General features: G+C 45.3%; 1 protein-coding gene across 1 annotated transcript; it reads right to left on the reverse strand.

Annotated features, from left to right (window-relative positions):
- Positions 1–969: 969 nt before the first annotated feature.
- ISCA1 (iron-sulfur cluster assembly 1) lies at positions 970–20,465 on the reverse strand. Its single transcript, XM_006271867.4, has 4 exons — positions 20,306–20,465; positions 11,159–11,212; positions 7,583–7,688; positions 970–3,533 (listed from the first exon to the last, which is right to left on the reverse strand). Exons 1-4 carry the CDS (start codon positions 20,384–20,386, stop codon positions 3,385–3,387), a joined length of 390 nt encoding a protein of 129 aa, XP_006271929.1. The 5' UTR covers positions 20,387–20,465; the 3' UTR covers positions 970–3,384.
- Positions 20,466–20,682: the final 217 nt, after the last annotated feature.

The raw sequence follows: 20,682 nt of genomic DNA on the forward strand, positions 1-20,682 counted from the left end.
TAGCATGAATTTTGATTCCTACGCTTTAACTTCAGCTAAAAATATTCCCTTTCATGATACAAAGTCTCAGGAATGCTGGGTACGTTTTATGGTGCCAGTGAGTAGTAAAACATTACCACTGACTTGCACAGCCAGTCTCCATTGTTCAGTAGGGCTGTGCAAAACAGCACTGTTTCATTTAGACTTCCATTTCGATGGGACAGTGTTTAGTTTCATTCTGAAACCACTGTTCTGTTTTGTTTTGTTTAAACTGTTTCAACATTTCGCCCATAGGCTAGAATGGGGAACCATGAAACTGCTTATAAAACTGTCAGTTCTTGCCTGATTTGGATGGAACTTGAAGGGATGGTTGCCTCTGCTGAGGCCACAAAGCCTGCCAAGTTTCAAGGAGAGAGGTGCAGGGGTTTCTGAGAAACTGCACCTCAGGCTGTTAACAAGCAAAACTCATGACATGGTTTACAGAAAGCAGGCCAGTTCAAACAATGCTGTCTTTTATGCTGTTTTTCCAGCCCTCCCCCAGAGCACTGAGATTGGAAGGGACCTCAGGGAAGGACCACAGTCACTGGCCAGATACACAAGTCAATATGAAAGCAGCCCTTCCCCCTCCCTCTCCTTACTTTCTGTTTTCCTGCAGGGAAAGGAAACGAGTCGAAACAGCGTCGAAATGGAACAGCCAGAGAAATTTCACACAGCCCTACTGTTCAGCCAAACTTGACCAGAAGACACCGATTGGCTATACAGGTCAAAAGTTCTTAATGAATCAGCCCATTACTAGTACGCAAGACTTACATGTCCTTGTTTGGTTATCTCACTGTATTTTTCTAATACTGTTAGTATCCAGAAACATTAAGGGGATATTATTTGGAATATAGTACTTCACACTCCATACAGCTATGGTAGTCTGAGCCGACTTAATTCAATGAGTTAATTTGCTACAACTATACAAAAACCACTACAACCAAAAATATGCTCTGTTTACCAAGAGACAATATTTATTATTACAACTGAGAATGCTACATACACAGTATTGCACAAGTTATAAATGGGTTAACAAAATTATGTTCATACATAACTGTTACTAGCACTCACATAAAAAATAAAGTTTAACAGATTGTGCGTTAGGTGTTTTAATCTTTTAAGAAAGTTGTCATTTTTACTATCTGAGAATATGAAAGTGAGAGCTTTCACTCACAGCATATACATGGACACATGAAAAGGAACACTGATTATGCAAAAAGCCCTCAAAAATAAAAAACAAATAAAAAATGAATACAGCAATAGCACTTTCACCAATTACCAGTGTTACATTCATAGTCTTTTCTTTATCCTCTACTTAGAAGCAAGAGAGTTACAATCCCAAGAACTGTCCTTCATTTGGACTAGTTTGGACATTATCGCAACAATAACACAAACATAATTTTTTTGGCAGGAGTGGAGGACTTGTGGTATTAGAAATTCAAATCTAGCAAGTGTCTTGCCATCTTTTCTCCATTTAACTACAATACAAAACAAAGCAACTGTGTGTAACAAAGTTGATAATTGAAGGAAAACTAGTGCTTTCACACCAAAGTTGCGTACATGCAAAATTAAAAATTCAAGTATGAACATTAAGCAAGCAATACCTCTGGAACCTTTCACTTTTATAACTGATGAGATGTGAGAAAAAGGAGACCTGTGCTATGCTCACTACTGCAAGAATGCCAGGGCTTTCTCTCCTTTCCCCTCAGTCAGATTCTCTTAGCTGCCCTCTGCAGTTTTCACGCTCAGATGCAAGTTAGCAGCTTTCCAGACTTATTTCACTACTGGATTGTGTTTTCAAGCCTAATGCCCTATTTATTTTCATCTTCCACTACTGCTTGCTCATATGCCAGCACCCTCCCTTCTTAGAACCCAACAGCCAGGTCTTCCTTGGAAACAACTTTGTCACCTCATTTTGTCAGACTTCTAGACCAATCAGTCAAGCAGCGATGACTTTGTTGCCTCTCATGGTCTCTCCTTCAAGTTGCATGAATGAATAGCTTTGGAGCAAGCTTCATCTTTGGACGGCAGGAAGAACAGGAGAAACAAAAGACTGAAAACCATACTTGATATTTACTAATGCCCAACTAGCAAGGGAAGAGGTGCTGCATAATGTTAACAGATGAGAAGACTGGTTTGTATACAGAAGAGTCCCAATTAGCAGAAAGGAGATTAAAGTATCTTTTAATTAAAAATAGCATCCTCCAATGACATTTTCATTAAATGAAAGCCAGTGCAAATCTCATAATTTTTTGTTCAGGACATGATTGTTTTTGAAAGTGAAATTCTCCTTTTATAAAGTTACTCTCATCCAGAACAGTCTGTAGAAACAAATTATCATCAATGTTGTAAGGAAAACCTAACACTTTCACAAGTTACTAATGAGGTCCAGCTGTCACAAAGTTGGTCAGGAGCATGACTGCAAAGCTAAATTGACAAAATGCTTTCCTCTGATTAATAAATAACTTCCTTGTGGGGTGCCCAAACAACATACAAGGGATACATACATACTGTGTAAAGGGAGGACTCTAGGTCTGACAGAAACTTTAGAAATGTTGCTCCCTGGGTCAGAACAGGATGAAGACAAACAGATAGGATGTGGGAAAAGGGTGGCCTGTGCGTATTCTGCCATAATACTTTAGTGGTTGAAGGTTTGTTGTTCCTGCACACTATTTATTTTAACTGCAGAGAGACTGTGTCTGCTGTGGGGAAAAGCAAATGAGAGGCAAGACATTCCAAAATGAAAGGATGAGGATAATTTTAAAGATATGGATTAGTTTGTTAGTTCATGAACCAGCAATGTATGACCATTTTAGCATCAAAAGTCAGTATTTCCTACTTTCAGAGCTCTTTTCCTGGAGAATAAATAACTATAATGCTGATATTCAAATTTATCAAGGGATGAAGATACTGGAAACCTCTCAAGAATGGACTGAAGTGTTCTGTTAGACAAGCATAAGTAAGCTCTGAAACCTACTCGCATTAATAGCATTAGTTTCCCTCATCAAAGCAGAACACTTGGGCAGTATATTTTTACTGACTGCTTTTTCTTTGAGAGTGGGAATAAAAGAAACTGAAATTAAAAGATGGAACGAAGAGTGAAACTTGATTTCCCTCAATACATGAGAACATAGTTCTACTGCACAATTTAGTGTCCTTTACCTTTTGGGGACCAATTCACTGCATAAATATACTAGTGCTGGGATTTAACACACAGGTTAAATTTTAAAATCACTTTATTTTCCTTAAAGGCAGCCACACTTCACAAAGCCTAAGAACCTGAAAGAAATGCGAATGCTTCAGAAAAATCACAAAGCTGAGTAAGTGTTCCATGGTGTTGAAAACAAAGGAAGAAGTCCTGAGATTTCAGATGTTAAAGCTTTCTCCACAGCCACATGTTCCTTTAATGTTTGGGTTATTGAAGACAAATTCACTGGACAGTTTGTGTTCTACATAGTCCATTTCTGTGCCTAGAAGTGTGAGCTGTGCTTTCTTTTCAATAAACACTCGAACTCCTTCAGGGAAACAAAAAAGACAATTATTATTGTATGATCCCAGAATAGGTCTTACTCACTTTTTAATTTTACAACACAATCTAGCAATGCATGTGATGTAGAGGCTAAATGCAAAGTTTGTCAGTGTGGTTTGTTGCTGCTTCAAGATAGACAAGTAAATACCTGACACCATGCAATAAATCATACCGTAATAAAGTAATCTTTGATATCCTCTCTTGCATTATATTCAATATCCCATTTCTGCCTGGACTGCTAATGTTGCTAATTCTGTTACAGGCAGTCCTCGACTTAAGACGTTTCAAGTTACAATGAATGTCACTTATGAAGTTTATAAACTGACATCCTGTTTCAACTTTACACTGCTCGATCTGATGCAATGCCACACCAACGAACAAGTTCGCTGCATTGCCCATCTCCCTGGGGAACATCTGTCCAAACTTCCTTGGACACTTTCTTTTCTCCAGAAAAACCTGCGGCCAAGACTCCCGAGAAGACTCCAGCCAAGAGCCCTTCAAAAAGTCCAGCAAAGTCACCTCAAAGAAGTTCTTCCAAATCAATATGATTGCTATTTACAATATAAACACATTAATGTAGCTATATTACTCATCTATAATTGATCAGGTACAAAATTCTGGGGTATTTTTGGTAAAAATAGGGTATCAGGCCTTGGTTCAGGAACCAATCCCCCATTTATAACATTGTTTCCTATGGAAAAAAAATCAGTTCTGTGTTGCAACGTTTCAACTTAAGATGAGGTTTTCAGAAACCAATTGTGTCGTAAGTCCGAGGACTGCCTGTAGAATAAACAAGTGAAATTCTGAAAGATAAGGAAGTTTCTAAAAGAAATCATACACTTTAATTTCTGAATACTCTGGCTGTTACTGAAAGTACAACTATAAGTACAACATTGTTCCTATGGGAAAATTGGTTCCAAGTTATGACGTTTCAACTTAAGATGAAGTTTTAGCAACCTGTATTTTCAAGTAACTGTCTCTTTTAAAAGAAAGAAACTTGCCTCAAATATATCTGACTAGAATCTCATTTTCCCTGTTAAAAAAAAATTAACCCCCCCCCCCCCCCAAAAATCTTTGTTGAATGACTAGTAATATTCAGTCCTATAAATGTTCATTACTAGTAATTCATTCATAATTAGTAATATTCAGTCAGGTTTAAGCATTTCAAATATACCATAAACTAAGAGGACTATGAACTAGCGCTTCTTGAGATTCAAGAACTGAAAGTCATCCCTTTTCCAACAGCATACAGAATTTTCAGACTTGGCTAGCTGCAAGATATTGTACTTTAGAGCTCCAAGTTTACTTTAAAAATGGTCGTTTTAGTAAACAAATTTAGATTTTGTACAGATAGAAAAATAAAATACTAAAAATTAAGTGGTTTAGGGAAAAAGGAGTTTTTGGAAGGTTGTTTTATATTAAGCCTCTGGCAGATGTTACTTTTGACGTGTTGCAACACGCCCCTCTCTCCCAATTTGCAGCGCCATAATGGCAAACCAGCCAAAAGGTGTTCCATATATAATTTTGTCAGACATCTTTGGGACTGGTTTGCATGGTGCCATAAACTGAATATGCACTGTCCCACCCAGGGATGTCACAGTTCTGATACTTATAATGGGGTGCTGGGTACATGGGTTGCAAGAGAGCCTCTGGCTAGAAGTCTTGCAACTTGTGTGTCCAGCACTTTAAGGTGACCCAGTACATTGCTGACTTGTCCCATAGCCCTTGTGGGAGGTGCAGGCTAACGCGGTCAACAAACATGCTGGGTCATGGTGAACCACAGGGCTCACTGTGAGCCAGCACTTTAAAGACCCTTTTCCTGCAGCTTCCATGACTTTGAAGAGCTTTGCCTTCAGCTTGAGCTACACAGAGCTACAGGACAAGACAGTCAACATGCTGGTCTGGTCTATGCCAGGCTGGGCATGCAAAGTTAAACTCTGCAAGGGAGAGCCCCTTAGCTGACTTCAATGAGAACCCTGCAAACTATATTTGGCTTGCAAGGCCCCTATTAAAAATAATGGTGCAATTGGGATTGGTCCCTGAACTCAAAAAGTCATGCATCCTGCCATACATGTCTAGTATACAAGGGCAGGCAATTGTTAGGATTGGGGAATCAGATCCCTTCACACCATTATTTTAATGTTTCCCAGTACCCTTAGTAATATACTGTGTTCAGCCTCACTTGAAACTGATAAAAGCTAGGAATACAGGAAACCCAAGGGAATAGGAGCCTACAAGTTTAGCTAAAAGTGGCTAGTGTTGGCAGGGAGGGCTACATCTAATAATGGATGTTGTCATCTGGCCACTGGAATGGAGTTAGTACCCCAAAGCAGAATCTGAGCAGGAGCTCCAGAAATTAGCATATTCAACTTCCTAGAGTTTGCCAGGAGGAAATAATGAACACAGATTTCTGAAATCCTGCCCCTTTCTGGAACTTTGCAGTACCGAGACAAGCACTACAGAGGTACCTCTGCTCACTTGGGATCCATAGCCAGGAATGCCTCTTCATTTAGGTGCCTACAATTCCCTTTTTTCAAACAAGCCAGCAGAGCTCACTCTTTTCTTAACAAAGAAAAACCAAAAAGAAAAAAACTAGTGTAGGGATGAAGATGTGCCACTGGGCCTCACTTTATTATAGGTTTGCCTTGTGGTTAGGGCAATCATCTAGAATCAAAAGACTTGAGTTCAGTGACATCTTCAGACTGATGTAAGGCATATCCATATCTTACTACTCTCAGGAGAAAGTGCCAGCTACTAGACTACAGTATCACTCTCCCACCCCTCTTGCTCTCTCTCAAGCTAAATGAATCACAAATTCTCTTTTTCTGCACTGGCATGGCTTCGTCAGGAGAGGGGGAGTTCTTTCACTTGTCTGGTACTCAGAGCCCTTTCCTGGGAAATGGGGGCTATGGGCATATGACCTGGTGGGCAATCCTAGAAGACCTTTATAATAATTCCTATTAAATGAAAAGCAATTTAACAGCAGAAAAGCAAGTCTTGTGCTTTTGCCATGCAGTGATTCATTGATCTGTTCAGGCTTCTGCATATGAAATATGGTTTCCTGCTTGAAAGCTGAGGGTTTCCATCCAATCAAAACAGATCCTACTAGCAGCAGTCCTCTTGGAAAATGTACCTGGCAAGTAGCCCTCAGTAAAGCTCGACTTGTGCAACCTTGCATGAAACTAAGATAAGCACCATTATTACTGCTGCTGACACCGATTCCTCAAGTGGAAGATTTAAAAAAGGGGGACACCCAGTTACAAGTGACAGAGACGGCCCAATTTTGCTGGTACAAGTTTGGCATGCTTTAGGAAGGCCTATCAGATAAAGCTCAAAGTACCTGAGTTCAGGTACACCTTGCTCATGGATCCCAAATGAACCTAGGCATGAACTAGATGTCAAGTTGTTCTATCGTATCAACACCAGGGCAGTTTAGTTATGTGCAGAAATGTGGGGAATTTTAAAGCCAAGAGTGTAAATTCCAATGAGGATTAGGATACAGCTAAACAGGGAATCTCTTTTTTAAAAGCAATTCAGCCATCAGGACTAAAATACAATTTAAGTCCCTAGGAGTCAAAGTCCTTTATTAAATGTATCCTGAAACACTGGGCTGGCAGAACCTTCATCTGGCTGCTGTAGTCACAATCTCTACCAGGAACTCTTCTGACACCTCTGTCTTAACTTGAAGCGTAAGTCAGATAAGCCACCAACTACCCTAGAGAGCTCCAAGGGACAGTACAGCCTGGATGTGCAATAAGAAAGATACAGAGAGATGCATTTTGCACTTATTGCACCAGCAGCCTTGAATCTAACCCCGCAAGTTTTTGCTAACTGTGAACAGTTATTTTTATACTGTCTTAATGGAATCAAATCCAGCAATTTCTAAGGAAGCCCAGGATTTCTCCCTTTGTAACTTGATGGAGCTAATAAAGTCCAGACTGCATGCCTGGTACCATACTATAACAGTTTAGAAATTCTGTAAAAAAGTTACATTGCCTCAATTTTTCCCTCTATTGCTTCAAATAAAACACTCACCATCTTGAATTACTTCTTCATCAGAATCTCCTTTCGATTTTGTATATTCTAATGTGTAAGAAAGTCCATTGCACCCTCTTGTACGGACTCCAACTTTAACACCAACCTGAAACAACATCAGATGATTGGAAAATAGATGCATGTGAATTCAATGCAAGTTTTTTTCTCCCTTAGAAGGTAAAGCTCAACACAGAGGAATCAGTTTTATGGAAGAAGGGCTTAACTTCTTTCAATGCTACCTACCCTCCCCCACAAGACTGACTAGAGAAGCAAAAGTTAGGATGTGAAGTAACTAAATGCAAAATACTCAACTGAAGCCCAACAGTTAGGCTGGGTCAGCAATGACAAAATTCAGACCCAGTCTACACTAGTGACAGCAATAATGCCAATGAATGTGGGCAGAGTTGAGGCACTTCTACCATCATTCTATCTCATAGTTTTGAGCTCTATCACAGTATAGTTTTTGGGACTTCACTAAGATCAAGTTTATGCCACAGATTTTCTATTGCAGAAAAAAAATATAGTCTGTATAAGAACATATTCCAACAAAATGGCCGGCACCCTATTTAGGTGTTAGGTCTCATAAGCCATTTAAATGAGAAAAATTTTGCTTGAAAGCCAAGTGGTTTTGCATTTCAATTTTTTATTTTTTACAATACTTCACTGTTTTCTGTTTCAAGAGCAATGTAAGGGAGCAGATGGTAAGATAATGTTGAAAAGATTGAGGCTGAGCCAAATTTGCACAGCACTCCTACGATAATTGGTCAATTTCTAATTTCAGAATGCTGGAAAATTACTTCAGTGGCAATCTTCAATACCATGTTACCACTTAGTCCTTACCACTCAAGTCTTTCCAACTTTATAAAAGTCTGTTTTACACTGACCCAGTAGGACATAAAGGCTAGCACAATTCTGTGGATAGGTTCCAACCACTCCTAATTATTGTACCTATCCAAGATGATGTTGCGTCTGGCCAAGGCCTAGTCTACTCTACCAAATTTTGCTGGTAATATTTTGAGTGGATCTACAACCAAAACTTCTCTGTGCTGGTAAAACTCTCCTTTCTGTCAACAGTTGAGCCACCTCTGCTGAATGACATAGGGTTTCTGCTACTATCTGGCAGCTGTGGTGGAAGGTATCTGCAGATAATCCCATGCCTTTTGCTGGCTACTACAGTCCATTCAACAGGCACTATCTTGCCAGAATGCTCTTCAGACTCTAGCAGTAATGCTGCTACAGATCTGTCAGCATCGCACGTTCTGGGCATATGTTCCACAGCACATGTACTGCTGTCAAAAGCTCTGAAGGAAATGTCAGCAGGCAGGCCTGAAAGCAGGTGCATAAACAACAGATGAGACATTATCAGCAAGACAAGGAACAGAAATAAGTCTACACTAACAGACGTTGCCTCTTCCTAATAAAAAGGTTACCACCCTACCCATGAAAGTTTACTCAGAATTGTTTAGTAAATGTAAAAAGAAATTATGCGTGCAGTTATGGAGAAAGAGGTCAGTGGCAGCTATTAAGTGCCACTAATTCTTCAGGGAACAACAACACTGCTTAAAGCTGATGAATACACTATCCTTGTTTTCAGGCTGAATGGAAGAAGCAGTTAAATTCCTATGTATTACTGATTGCTGGAAAAACTCAAGACAATGAGATGCATGACAAACTAAACTGTGTGGACTGAGGGCTTCCTGGAACAAGATGCAAACACAGAAAGTGACTGACTGGTAGCAGCTGTACAGGTGAGACAGAAAGCCAAGCAGATGAGAAACAATTGCAGGAGTGGGCCCGATAGGAAAGCTGAGTGGTGCACTGTCTGGAAAGAGACTTGTATTTCTGACCAAGGAAGTCACAATTTGTATTTACAGGACTTTGTAAAAAAAGCAAGATCACACCAACATAACAACTGAGTGGTGTAATCAATTTCTCTTCCTAACTGAAATGCCAGATAGGGCTCAAATATTAGCTAGCCATATGGGCCAAAATATTATCAAAGATTATATGCATATATATATCTCCACCAACAAAATCTTTTTGAGAAATGGAGACACTCATGAGAGCAACTGATCTCAACTTTTAATGAAAGGTTCTTTTGGTGTTTTAGATAACTGCTAACAGCAATTGGTTAGATTACTTTTAAATTTTAGATTACTTCTAGCGAATTGGCTAGAGGGTCGCACCCAAAGAGTCGTGGTAGATGGGTCGGTCTCGACCTGGAAGGGTGTGGGCAGTGGGGTCCCGCAGGGTTCGGTCCTTGGACCGATACTCTTTAATGTCTTCATCAGCGACTTAGACGAGGGAGTGAAATGTACTCTGTCCAAGTTTGCAGATGACACAAAGCTATGGGGAGAAGTGGACACGCCGGAGGGCAGGGAACAGCTGCAGGCAGACCTGGATAGGCTGGACAAGTGGGCAGAAAACAACAGGATACAGTTCAACAAGGAGAAATGCAAAGTGCTGCACCTAGGGAGGAAAAATGTCCAGCACACCTACAGCCTAGGGAATGACCTGCTGGGTGGCACAGAGGTGGAAAGGGATCTTGGAGTCCTAGTGGACTCCAAGTTGAACATGAGCCGGCAGTGTGACGAAGCCATCAGAAAAGCCAATGGCACTTTATCGTGCATCAGCAGATGCATGACAAATAGGTCCAGGGAGGTGATACTTCCCCTCTATAGGGCGTTGGTCAGACCGCAGTTGGAGTACTGCGTGCAATTCTGGGCGCCACACTTCAAGAAGGATGCGGATAACCTGGAGAGGGTACAACGAAGGGCAACTCGTATGGTCAAGGGCCTGCAGACCAAGCCCTACGAGGAGAGACTAGAGAAACTGGACCTTTTCAGCCTCCGCAAGAGAAGGTTGAGAGGCGACCTTGTAGTTGCCTATAAGTTCATCACGGGGGCACAGAAGGGAATTGGTGAGGATTTATTCACCAAGGCGCCCCCGGGGGTTACAAGAAACAATGGCCACAAGCTAGTAGAGAGCAGATTTAGACTGGACATTAGGAAGAACTTCTTCACAGTTCGAGTGGCCAAGGTCTGGAACGGGCTCCCAAGGGAGGTGGTGCTCTCCCCTACCCTGGGGGTCTTCAAGAGGAGGTTAGACGAGTATCTAGCTGGGGTCATCTAGACCCAGCACTCTTTCCTGCTTATGCAGGGGGTCGGACTTGATGATCTATTGAGGTCCCTTCCGACCCTAACATCTATGAATCTATGAATCTATAAAATACTAGCTTGGAAATATTTTAAGTCTTGACAAATCTCTTTAAAGAATGCATGCTGAACTTTCCTCTTTTTCTAAAATTACAAACAACTCAATGTGCTTTTCCCAAAGTAATTTTTCTCACATTTGATTCTTATATACAACAGTAAATATTAGTGTATAAAAAGATTTTGAAGTGAAATAATTAATAGCAAGTGCCATTAATATGTTGTTTGTTGCTTGTTTTGAGTTTTGAGTTGTTTAATATTGATCACATATACTTCATAGCTGCTCAAATAGACAAAGTGAGCATCACAAGAAATGGTAAAAATATTAGCAGAGCATATAGGCAAGCCTTTCTTTTGTACTTACATGCTCAGGTTTATCTTTAAGAAGCTGTTTAATCTTCTGTACAGCTGATGGAGTCTGAAAAATGGAGGTTTTACAGAACATTTACCTAAGTTGAAAATGTTAATGTACCATATAATATTTTGAATCTTTTACTGCTTCTACAATTCACTGTAAATAAAGGTCAAGAGTTTCTTTCCAACTTCAGAGTTTTCAAGTTTATAAATACATTTGTTTTGCTTTCCAGTTAGATATCTCCATCCTTGCCTGCAGTCACATGTGACACTAATGCTATTGCTGAAGTATAAGCTAATTATTCAACTCATTAAGTTTCGGTATTGCACACTATAACTGACACCCTAAGTTATATTTTACATAGTTAAAGTGAGGGTTCCCTGAAAAAGCAGATAATTTTGTCACAAGCTGAAAAACAAAAAGGAAAAACAGTTCAATATTTATAAATAATAAAAAATAACATCACAGGCAATTTGGGCCTAAATGTATAGTTTCTGCAAAAAAAGCTGACTCCTGCAGCCTAAAAAACTTTTGAGAACCTTTCTGTCGTAAGACTGCTTATTGTGTAATAAAATACAGGTTTCCCTCAATTTATGCGGGTTCTTTATATATGAATTCACTCTTATGCGATGAGCATATTTAGACCCATAATTCATTACATGCAAGGTAAATTCGTTCTTACGCCATCAGCGTAGAGCACCCCTGCCCAAGCAGGTAAGTCTGTGGGGGCAGAGGAAAGGGCCATGGCCCCACTCACCCCAGCCCCGGCTGCAGTGGCCCGGGAGCTGCGGCACCAGCTCTGCCTGCCCCCACTCACCCCAGCTCCTGCTGCTGCTGTCCAGGGAGTGGCCAATGCCAGGTCCCTGTAGCTGCTGGGCTGCACCGTGCCCCGTGCAGGCAGCTGGTGTCGGCTGCTCCCAGGGCCGCTCCAGCATGGCCTGGGGTGGGTGCATACAAGCAGAGCCCTGGGCAGTACAGGGTGTGTCACTCACCCCAAGCCCGGCTGCAGCAGGGCCCTCGGAGCTGCCAGCGCCAGCTGCCTGCACCAGGACATGGTGCAGCCCAGCAGCTACAGGGAGCTGGCATTGGCTGCTCCCGGGACAGTTGCAGCAGGAACTGGGGTGAGTGGGGACAAGCAGAGCCCTGAGGGGTTTGTGGCACAGTGCAGCCCAGTGGCTGCAGGCAGCTGGTGCCAGCAGCTCCCGGGACTGCTACAGCTGGGGCAAGTACTGTGCCCTACACAACCCAAGGCAGAGGAAAGGGCCATGGCCCCACTCACCCCAGCCCCGGTTGTCCACACTCACCCCAGCCAGTGCTGGAGTGGTCCCAGGAGCAGACGACACGGGAACCTATCCCTATTTCTTACATTATAAAGTAGGTTCGCTTTATGCGAATTCCATTTATGCGACATTCTCCACGAACGTATGTACTGCATAAATAGAGGGAAACTTGTACCACAACATTTTTCTAGGGTAGAAGAACCAGACAATGCTATCTACTTCCTTTTTCTGTCCAGCCCTATTGAGATGATAAAGTAACTACAAATATTTAAAAAAAGAAAAGAACTTAAAAAAAATTGTATGTGAAAAATATAACTAAATTGCCTTCCTTATTAAAATAAAATAATCCTGTCAGATTAAAAGTTATAAAGCATATATGCAACTCAATAACAAGTGTTAATGTGCCTCTTGATATTCTGAAACAAACAAAACAACTCCTTATTTAATACTTGTCTTTTTGTTAAATTAGACAGGGATTATATGATGTTGTAAATTCTAGTAATTTGCTTATAGGGTGGGGAGTAACAACTCCAGACAGCTAATCCTAATATTCACACCTCTGTGTTCTGAGTCAGAATAGCCCGACTCTGCATTTAATTCAGGGCAAGCCCTCTGCATGTTTCTCCATCTGTAAGACAAAGATAACACTTACAGAGTTGAGAAAGATCCTATTAGTATTTGTAAAGAAATGTATTTTATATTACTTTTATATGTTAGAACAGGCTGTCAAGCTCATTTGGCCCCAGGGGCTGGATCTAGACTGCATAGCTCCTCATGGGCTGGACGACCCACCTGTGGAGCTGGTTTGTGTGGTTTCTTGCCACGGCTGCCAAGGCTGCTGTGTTAGCACTAGCTGACAGAGTTAATGCTACCAGCACTGCTTAGCCAGTGTGGCTGCAACTGCCAAGTTGTCACTGCAACAGCAGTATATAAGGAAGACTTTTTTTTATCCTTTTATTTCTGAAGTCTAGAGTTTATAGAACTAAATCACTTCATTTTGTCAAACAAGGTGCCACAAGACCCTTTCAGATGTGTTACAAAGCAGGTATCACCACCATACCTCAGTAAAAAAGTACTCTGCATGCTTTATTCACAGCCCAACCAGGAAGGGCAGTGGAATGAATGTGCTCCTACTGTATTAGGGTAATCAAGCCTGAAACAGGGAGAAGAGCCTTTTTTTTGGCCTCAGCCCATCCTGGTCAACCCCCGTCATGCTCTTCATAGAGGCAGAAGGAACAATTCCACCTACCCCATGCAATGTTTCCAGGAAACATGGTTGGACTGGAAAGGGCTGCACCAAGAGTATGATCTCCTGCCTACTTTAGGGTTATTAGAGGGTCCCTAATGCAGGAGGAGTGCACACTGGTCCTGCAGCCCTTCCCAGTCTGGCTGTGCCCAGGCATGAGGGGCACTTTTACCTGGCAGTGGTGGCTGAAAACCACTGAGGTTAAACCAAGGCACCAACACTGGTTTTTAACAGTCAAGCTGACAAATTCAAAAAAATTGTGCAAGGTTACCCTGAATGCTGGAGTGGCCATAGAAACTCCTTTTCTGCTGGCAACTGCAGTGAGAAGTCCCGTGGGCTGAATCTAGCCTGTTGACAATATTTTTGACATCTCTGTGCTAGAATGTTATTATTAAAAGAGAATTTTTATGCTGTCGAGTATTTTCTCAAAAAAAAAAAAAAAAGATAAAAAGCTAGTAATGCCAATGGAAGTTTTTAAGTAGAATGGGTTGCATTTTCTCCCCTATTGCTGACTTGGATATATTGCAAATTGCAGGTCTGCAGAAAGCAGATTTATAAAGCATGCAGGTCTGGTTGTTGTAGAAACCAGAGACTTCAGAAATAGAAGCATAAACAGTCTTCCTTATATACCAATAATATACATCTATTAAATTCCTATTTTTTTAAAAAAAGATTTGTTTTTGCCATTATGATTATGAAGGTAAGCATCTAGGTTTAAATGACTTAACATCTATGCAGTGTGTTCTTCCCTAATGCAGGAGTCTTCAAACTGTTCTGTGGATCTGAGGTTGACAGGTCACCAGGGCTTCCACCAAGAGACTAGAAATAATAGCAGAGTGGAGGAAATAGCAGCATGGCCCAGGAGGCTGCGCTGCCACTGTCAGGCTAGGTTGCCTGGCTCTGCATCAGTTTTTAGGACAGGGATAGAGATTCCATGGCAGAAATGATATGACAGAAATGATACGAGGGCTCTGTGTTTTCAGAAAGTTTGAAAACCACTGTTCAAATAATTGGCCTATAAAGAAGAATAAGCTACTCAAGACCCAAGTCCCAGCTTCAGCACACAGCTAGGACAGAGAGCTTTTGCAGTGACAAGTTGAGAGCACAATTGTCTTTGCTTTTCTTCTCAAAATTATTATGGATATAATCTGCTGAACTTTTATCACGTTTTGCCATCTGTACATGTTTCTGTGCCCTCTAAATCAGGGGTGGACAAAATACAGCCCACAGGCCAAATGCGGCCCGCCACGCCATTCTATCAATCCCACAGGGCCCCTAAAAATTTTTGAAAATTAATATTTGCCCCTGGCTCCTATCAAAGATGATAGGAGCAAGGAGCAGTAGGACCCAAGGGAAGCCCCGGTAGGCTCCTGCAAGACCAAGGCCTGCCCAGTGCCCCCCAGAGGCCCCTGCCTAGCAGAGGCTTCTGGCCTGGGACCATGGGGCACCAGGACATGAATAGGACCACAGGCTCCTATTCATGCCTGTGCTGGAGCAGGAAATTCAGGTAAGGCAGCAGGGGAGGGGGGGGGGGAAGGAGAGTGGGGAGGCAGGGGAGGACCACAGCCATTGCCCCAGTCCTTGGAGCCAGGCTGGCTCCTGCTGAGCCCCACTGTCCAGCCACGCAGCCAGGAGCCACATGGTGCCAGAATGTGAGGCGGGCGGGCATGCAAGAAAGAGACTTGGGGGTCATCACTGACCACAAGATGAACATGAACCTGCAGTGCGATGCTGCGGCTAGTAAAGCGACCAAAACGCTGGCTTACATCCATAGATGCTTCTCAAGCAAATCCCGGGACGTCATTCTCCCCTTGTACTCGGCCTTAGTGAGGCCGCAGCTGGAGTACTGCGTCCAGTTTTGGGCTCCACAATTCAAAAAGGATGTGGAGAAGCTTGAGAGAGTCCAGAGAAGAGCCACGCACATGATCAGAGGTCAGGGAAGCAGACCCTACGATGACAGGCTGAGAGTCCTGGGGCTCTTTAGCCTGGAAAAGCGCAGGCTCAGGGGTGATCTGATGGCCACCTATAAATTTATCAGGGGTGACCACCAATATCTGGGGGAACGTTTGTTCACCAGAGCGCCCCAAGGGATGACGACTAGGTCAAATGGTCATAAACTACTACAAGACCGTTTCAGGCTGGACATAAGGAAGAACTTCTTTACTGTCCGAGCCCCCAAGGTCTGGAACAGCCTGCCACCGGAGGTGGTTCAAGCGCCTATGTTGAACACCTTCAAGAGCAAACTGGATGCTCATCTTGCTGGGATCCTATGAACCCAGCTGACTTCCTGCCCTTAGGGCAGGGGGCTGGACTCGATGATCTTCCGAGGTCCCTTCCAGCCCTAATGTCTATGAAATCTATGAAATCTATAAAGAGGAGAAACCAGAAGCATGGGAGTGGAAGTGAGCGGCTGTGCAGGACCGCGGGGCCCATGTTGTATCCCGGGGCCTGTGCCAGCAGGGTCCAGAGTGGAGTGGCAGGGGTCTACAGAGTCAGGCTTGGCTGTACCAGCAGGGAGAAGCAGCAGCTGGCCCGGCTCCATAGAGCCCCTGCCAGCTGGGCCCCCACAAGCCTGCCTGGCTGTTGCTGGTTTCTGCACACCCACTTGCTCCCAGTTCCCTCCTTAGGGCTGCATGTGCTTGCCGCACCTGTGACCCCATGCTCGCCCATCTGAGTGGCGGGGGCACGGAACAAACTGGTGCTCAACACAGCAGAATAGCGGTCCCTCCCCTTCCCTGTGGCCAGCACTTCCTGGTGCAGCCGCCCAGGGTTGTCCTGTGTCTCTGCTGTGTCACCGCTGCCAGCAGGGAGCAGGCACAGGCAGCTCCATGTGGGCTGCGAGTGGCTGCAGCACAGAGCACTGGTGGCGGGAGAGGGAAGTGCTGCTTTTCTGTTGCGCTCAACACGAGTTTGTCCCATGCTGCTACTGCTCAGCCTGGGCCCCACACCAGCTCCAGGCTCTCAGCATCAACAGCTAGGCACAAGCTGCTGCTTGTGGCGGATAAAGGAGGTCTTCCCTCGTTGCCGCCAGGCAGTGTTTGGTGTGGCTTCCAGGAGAGTTTGGTTGTGATGCAGATCCTTCACTGCCGCTTGTGAGCTGCCCAGTGTGGCGAGGGGAGGCTGCTTTCCTCCGCCACAAGCAGCAGCTCATGCCCAGCTGTGAGCCTGGAGCTGGTGCAGGACAAAATGGTGCTCAGTGTGGGAGAAAAGCAGCACCTCCTTCTCCCCCCACTGGTGCTCCATGCTGCAGCTGCTCACAGCCCAAGCGGGGCTGCCTGTCCCTGCTCTCTACTGGCAGTGGTGACATGGCAGAGATACAGGACAGCCTCAGGTGGCTGCACCAGGAAGCACTAGCCATTGGGTGGGGGAGAAGCGGCTTTTCTCCTGTGCTGAGCACCAGTTTGTTTTGCGCCTCAGCCCAGACGGGCAAGCGCGGGGTCAGGGCTGCGTACACTCACCTTGCCTGTACCATGGGGCTGAGGCGGGGGGACTGAGGGTGAGTGGGTGCATGGGAGCCAGTGACAGCCAGGCAGGAGCACGGTGTCTATGCTGGTGCCCCAGAGCAGGGAGGCAGGGCTGCCAAGGCTCTATGGAGTTGGGCTCCCAGGAGGGAGATGGGGAAGCCAGGCTTGGATAGAGGCAGAGTTTGCCCAGAGCCTGCCCCTCCCCTCCTCCCACAGCAGGCAGATCCTCTGCCACCACTCCTGCAAGCCCACGCACCATCAGCTGCTCCTGTCGTCCCTGGTGCTAATGTTGCGCTGGCTGGCCAGTGGAGGAGTGGGGAAATGGCTGCGGCAGGCAGAGGGGAAGGGGCAGTGAGCGGGCTCACAGAGTGCAACAACAGCCAGGTGGGAGTGTGTGACTCATGCCGGTGTGCCAGTGCACCAGGGCTAGTGCCGGCAGGACCCAAACCAGGCTGGCAGGAGTGCAGGGCAAGGGCTGCCTGGGGCTCTATGGAGCCAGGCTGGTTCCCTTGGCTTCCTCCTGGTGCAGTGCAGCCTGGCTTCACAGACCTCTGCCAGTGTGGCCCTGTTCTGGCCACCCCGCCCTTGCCCCCACCAGTGCTAGCCCCAGTGCTAGCACAGGCCTCGTGCTCCTGCCCAGCTGTTGCTGCACTTCATGTGCCCACTCGCTGTCCCTTCCCTCACTTGCCGCAGCCATTTCCCCGTTCCTCCCCTGCTGGTTGGCCATCCAAGCTTCAGTGCCGGGGACAGCAGGAACAGATGGATCATGCTGCCTGAGCAGCGAGTGGCAGGGGAAGTGGGGACGGGGAAGCGGCAGAAGGGCAGCAGTGGTGGATGGGGCAAAGTGGCAGAAGAAGCATGGGGCTGTGCCAGTGACCTGAGGCCAGGAGTGGGAGGAGTGCAGCGCCCAGGGCTCTGCCTACCACAGAGGGGGCTGTGGGAAACCCTCCCCTTCCACCCAAGAAACAACCCTCCCCAGCCACCCTCCCCACACACACAGAACCCTACAAAACCAACACCCACCCACACACCTATTCCCACCCACAATATACAAGAATAAGACCTCATTTTAAGCTATGATACTATCACCTGTATGTACACTACACATACACACACTCACATGTAAATCAGGACAAAAATATTTTTTGAAATGAAATTAAGGAATGTTGTAGTACACATTTGATTTTTAGAATATAATTTGGTATTTTTCTGGTTCTGATAGCAAACCCCCCTTGCTGAAAAGAGTACTTTCAGGGGACAAGGGGAGGGACTTCTGGTGGCAAAGGTCAGAGATTAGAGAGCGGAACTTCCAGTCCCAGAATAGCAACCAGGGGGCAGGGCCCCTATCAAAGGACGAGGCTACCCATGCGGCCCCCAATGGCTTGCCAAAACTCTGCAAGCAGCCCTTCACCCAAAATAATTGCCTGCCCCTGCTCTAAGTACTAGCAGTTATTAGGGTAAGTTTTCCAGCTGAATTATTTATCAAGGATTCACTTAGTAGGTCTTTTTGACCTCTACTATAAGTCAGCTTAGACCCAAAGCTCAAGCACCATTAGTTTATATTCTAAATGTGGTAATTTAAAACATTTTGAAATTTGAAATGTTTATTATATTGTGTACTCATTTTTCCTTATAGGCACTGCTATGGCTGAAATTTAAAAATGCTAGGACAAGAAGCAATTTAAAGTTAGGTTTTAAAAGCACCAGCTATTCTGCTCCTCTTTTGGCATGCCTTAGCTCAGCATTTCCTCTTTGCTGGAGAGGCACGGCTTCAGATCTGAACACAGTTTTCCTTTCCAATCTCCAAATATCCAACCACAAATATAATGATCAAGTGGCTTCCACAGTATCATGTGAATATCTAACAAATTAAGCATGTAATTTAAAAAAAAAAAAATCACATTTGTTTTAGGTAGTGCTGGAGTGATACACCTTTGACAATACAGGAAATGTGTGAAAGGCAAGGATTTTTGTGGCTGATTTCTTCAGGATTGGAAGGCTGTACTGCATTTGAAAGCTTGTTGGAGAACAGGTCTAGACATACTGTCTTGCAGGAGAAAGTCTTCTGGGAGCAATTTAACCTTGGTCCTTTGTGGGGTTATTTTTTTTGTGAAAGGTAATTTTTACTCTGGGAGAAAAAGCCCTAACATCTGTACAATGGAGGTTTCTCTTGGGGACTTGCTGGGAAAATGACAATGCTGAGACCCTGAAGAGCGAGAGCTTGTAATGCTGACACTGCAGCCACAGTGAAGTGGGAGGGAGAATGACCCTGTGCAGATCTCCTCAGCATGCTTGGCAGGCTCCCTTAGCCAGCCTGGTAACAGAGGGCAGCAGTGCATACGTCAGCCCCAGTGATTGGCTACCCCAGACTGCCCACAGTCAGCCTGTGTTGTCAGCATCTTCAACACTGGGAGTGATTTAACCCTGGTTGTTCCCAGGTTACCTTTCACCTGCAGCCGCCATTTTTACTGCAAATGAAAAAACTCCAACATATGTATGCTGGCAGTTTCTCTTGGGAGAGCAGCAGCAACTCTCCCAAGAGAAACTAGGAGCACCTGCAGGAGGCTGAGCTGGGTGTCTATCAAAACAAAAACTTAGAAGTCTCCCCGATTATTTGAATGCACCGACACAGCCAAAAAAAGTCTGTACATACACTGAATGCCTGTCCCTGGCCTCATGAGCCTGGCCCAATCATGCAGCTGGTCCAATAAAAAAGATTATCCAAAAAAGACCCTTCTGGTTCTTTCTGACAGCCAGTCTGCAGCTTCTGTCACCTGACTAAACATAAGACGGCAGAGGCAGGTCCAAACCCAGATTGTCCCTGCTGGACCAGTCAGACGCGCAGCTGCTGTTAGGACCCTTCTTTCTGTTTCCAGCTTCTGCTTCACAGCTCCTCCCGCTGTCACCTACGCTAAGCAGCGCCCGGGCCTGCGCCGGCGACCGCCGCTGCGAGGCGGGGAAGCGCCGCGGACAACACAAAGGCAGCGGTGGGGGGCGGGCGGGGAGGAACAAACCGCGCGACCGTTAACGGCCAGTCGCGAGCCCGAACACGAGCCCGCGGCGCATGCGCAAAACGCCTCCGTCCGCCCGGCCCCTGTTTACTGCAACCAAACCGGGAGCTTGCTGCTTCGCCAGCCCGCTCCCTGCCTCCCGCCTCGGCACTGACCAGCGTGAGGGCGGCGCGGGTGGCCTGGATCTTCCTTTTGCTCACGGCGCGGACCGTGGCTCTGACCACCGAAGAGGCCATCTCCTCCCCCCGCGCCTCAGCCCCGTCCTCTGCCCTCTGCCATGGGCACCGCCGACGTCAAGGCACTGCGCAAGGCGTGACTGCGCAGTGTGTTCGGCAAACGTCATCTCCCCCAGCCGGTTCTGCCTGGCGATTGGATGGAAGCGGGGGACCAATGGCCGCTCTACTCCTCCGGCCGTTGCTAAGCACCGGTGCGTTTCTTCCGGTCACCTCCCCTCTCAGTGCAACGCTAGACCCCAGCGGCTCGTGCCTTGCTGTGGGGGGGCTGACACCCGCCTCAAGGCGCATGCGCAGGG

Source organism: Alligator mississippiensis, chromosome 3 (genome assembly GCF_030867095.1).
Source record: "Alligator mississippiensis isolate rAllMis1 chromosome 3, rAllMis1, whole genome shotgun sequence".
Taxonomy (NCBI): Eukaryota; Metazoa; Chordata; order Crocodylia; family Alligatoridae; genus Alligator; species Alligator mississippiensis.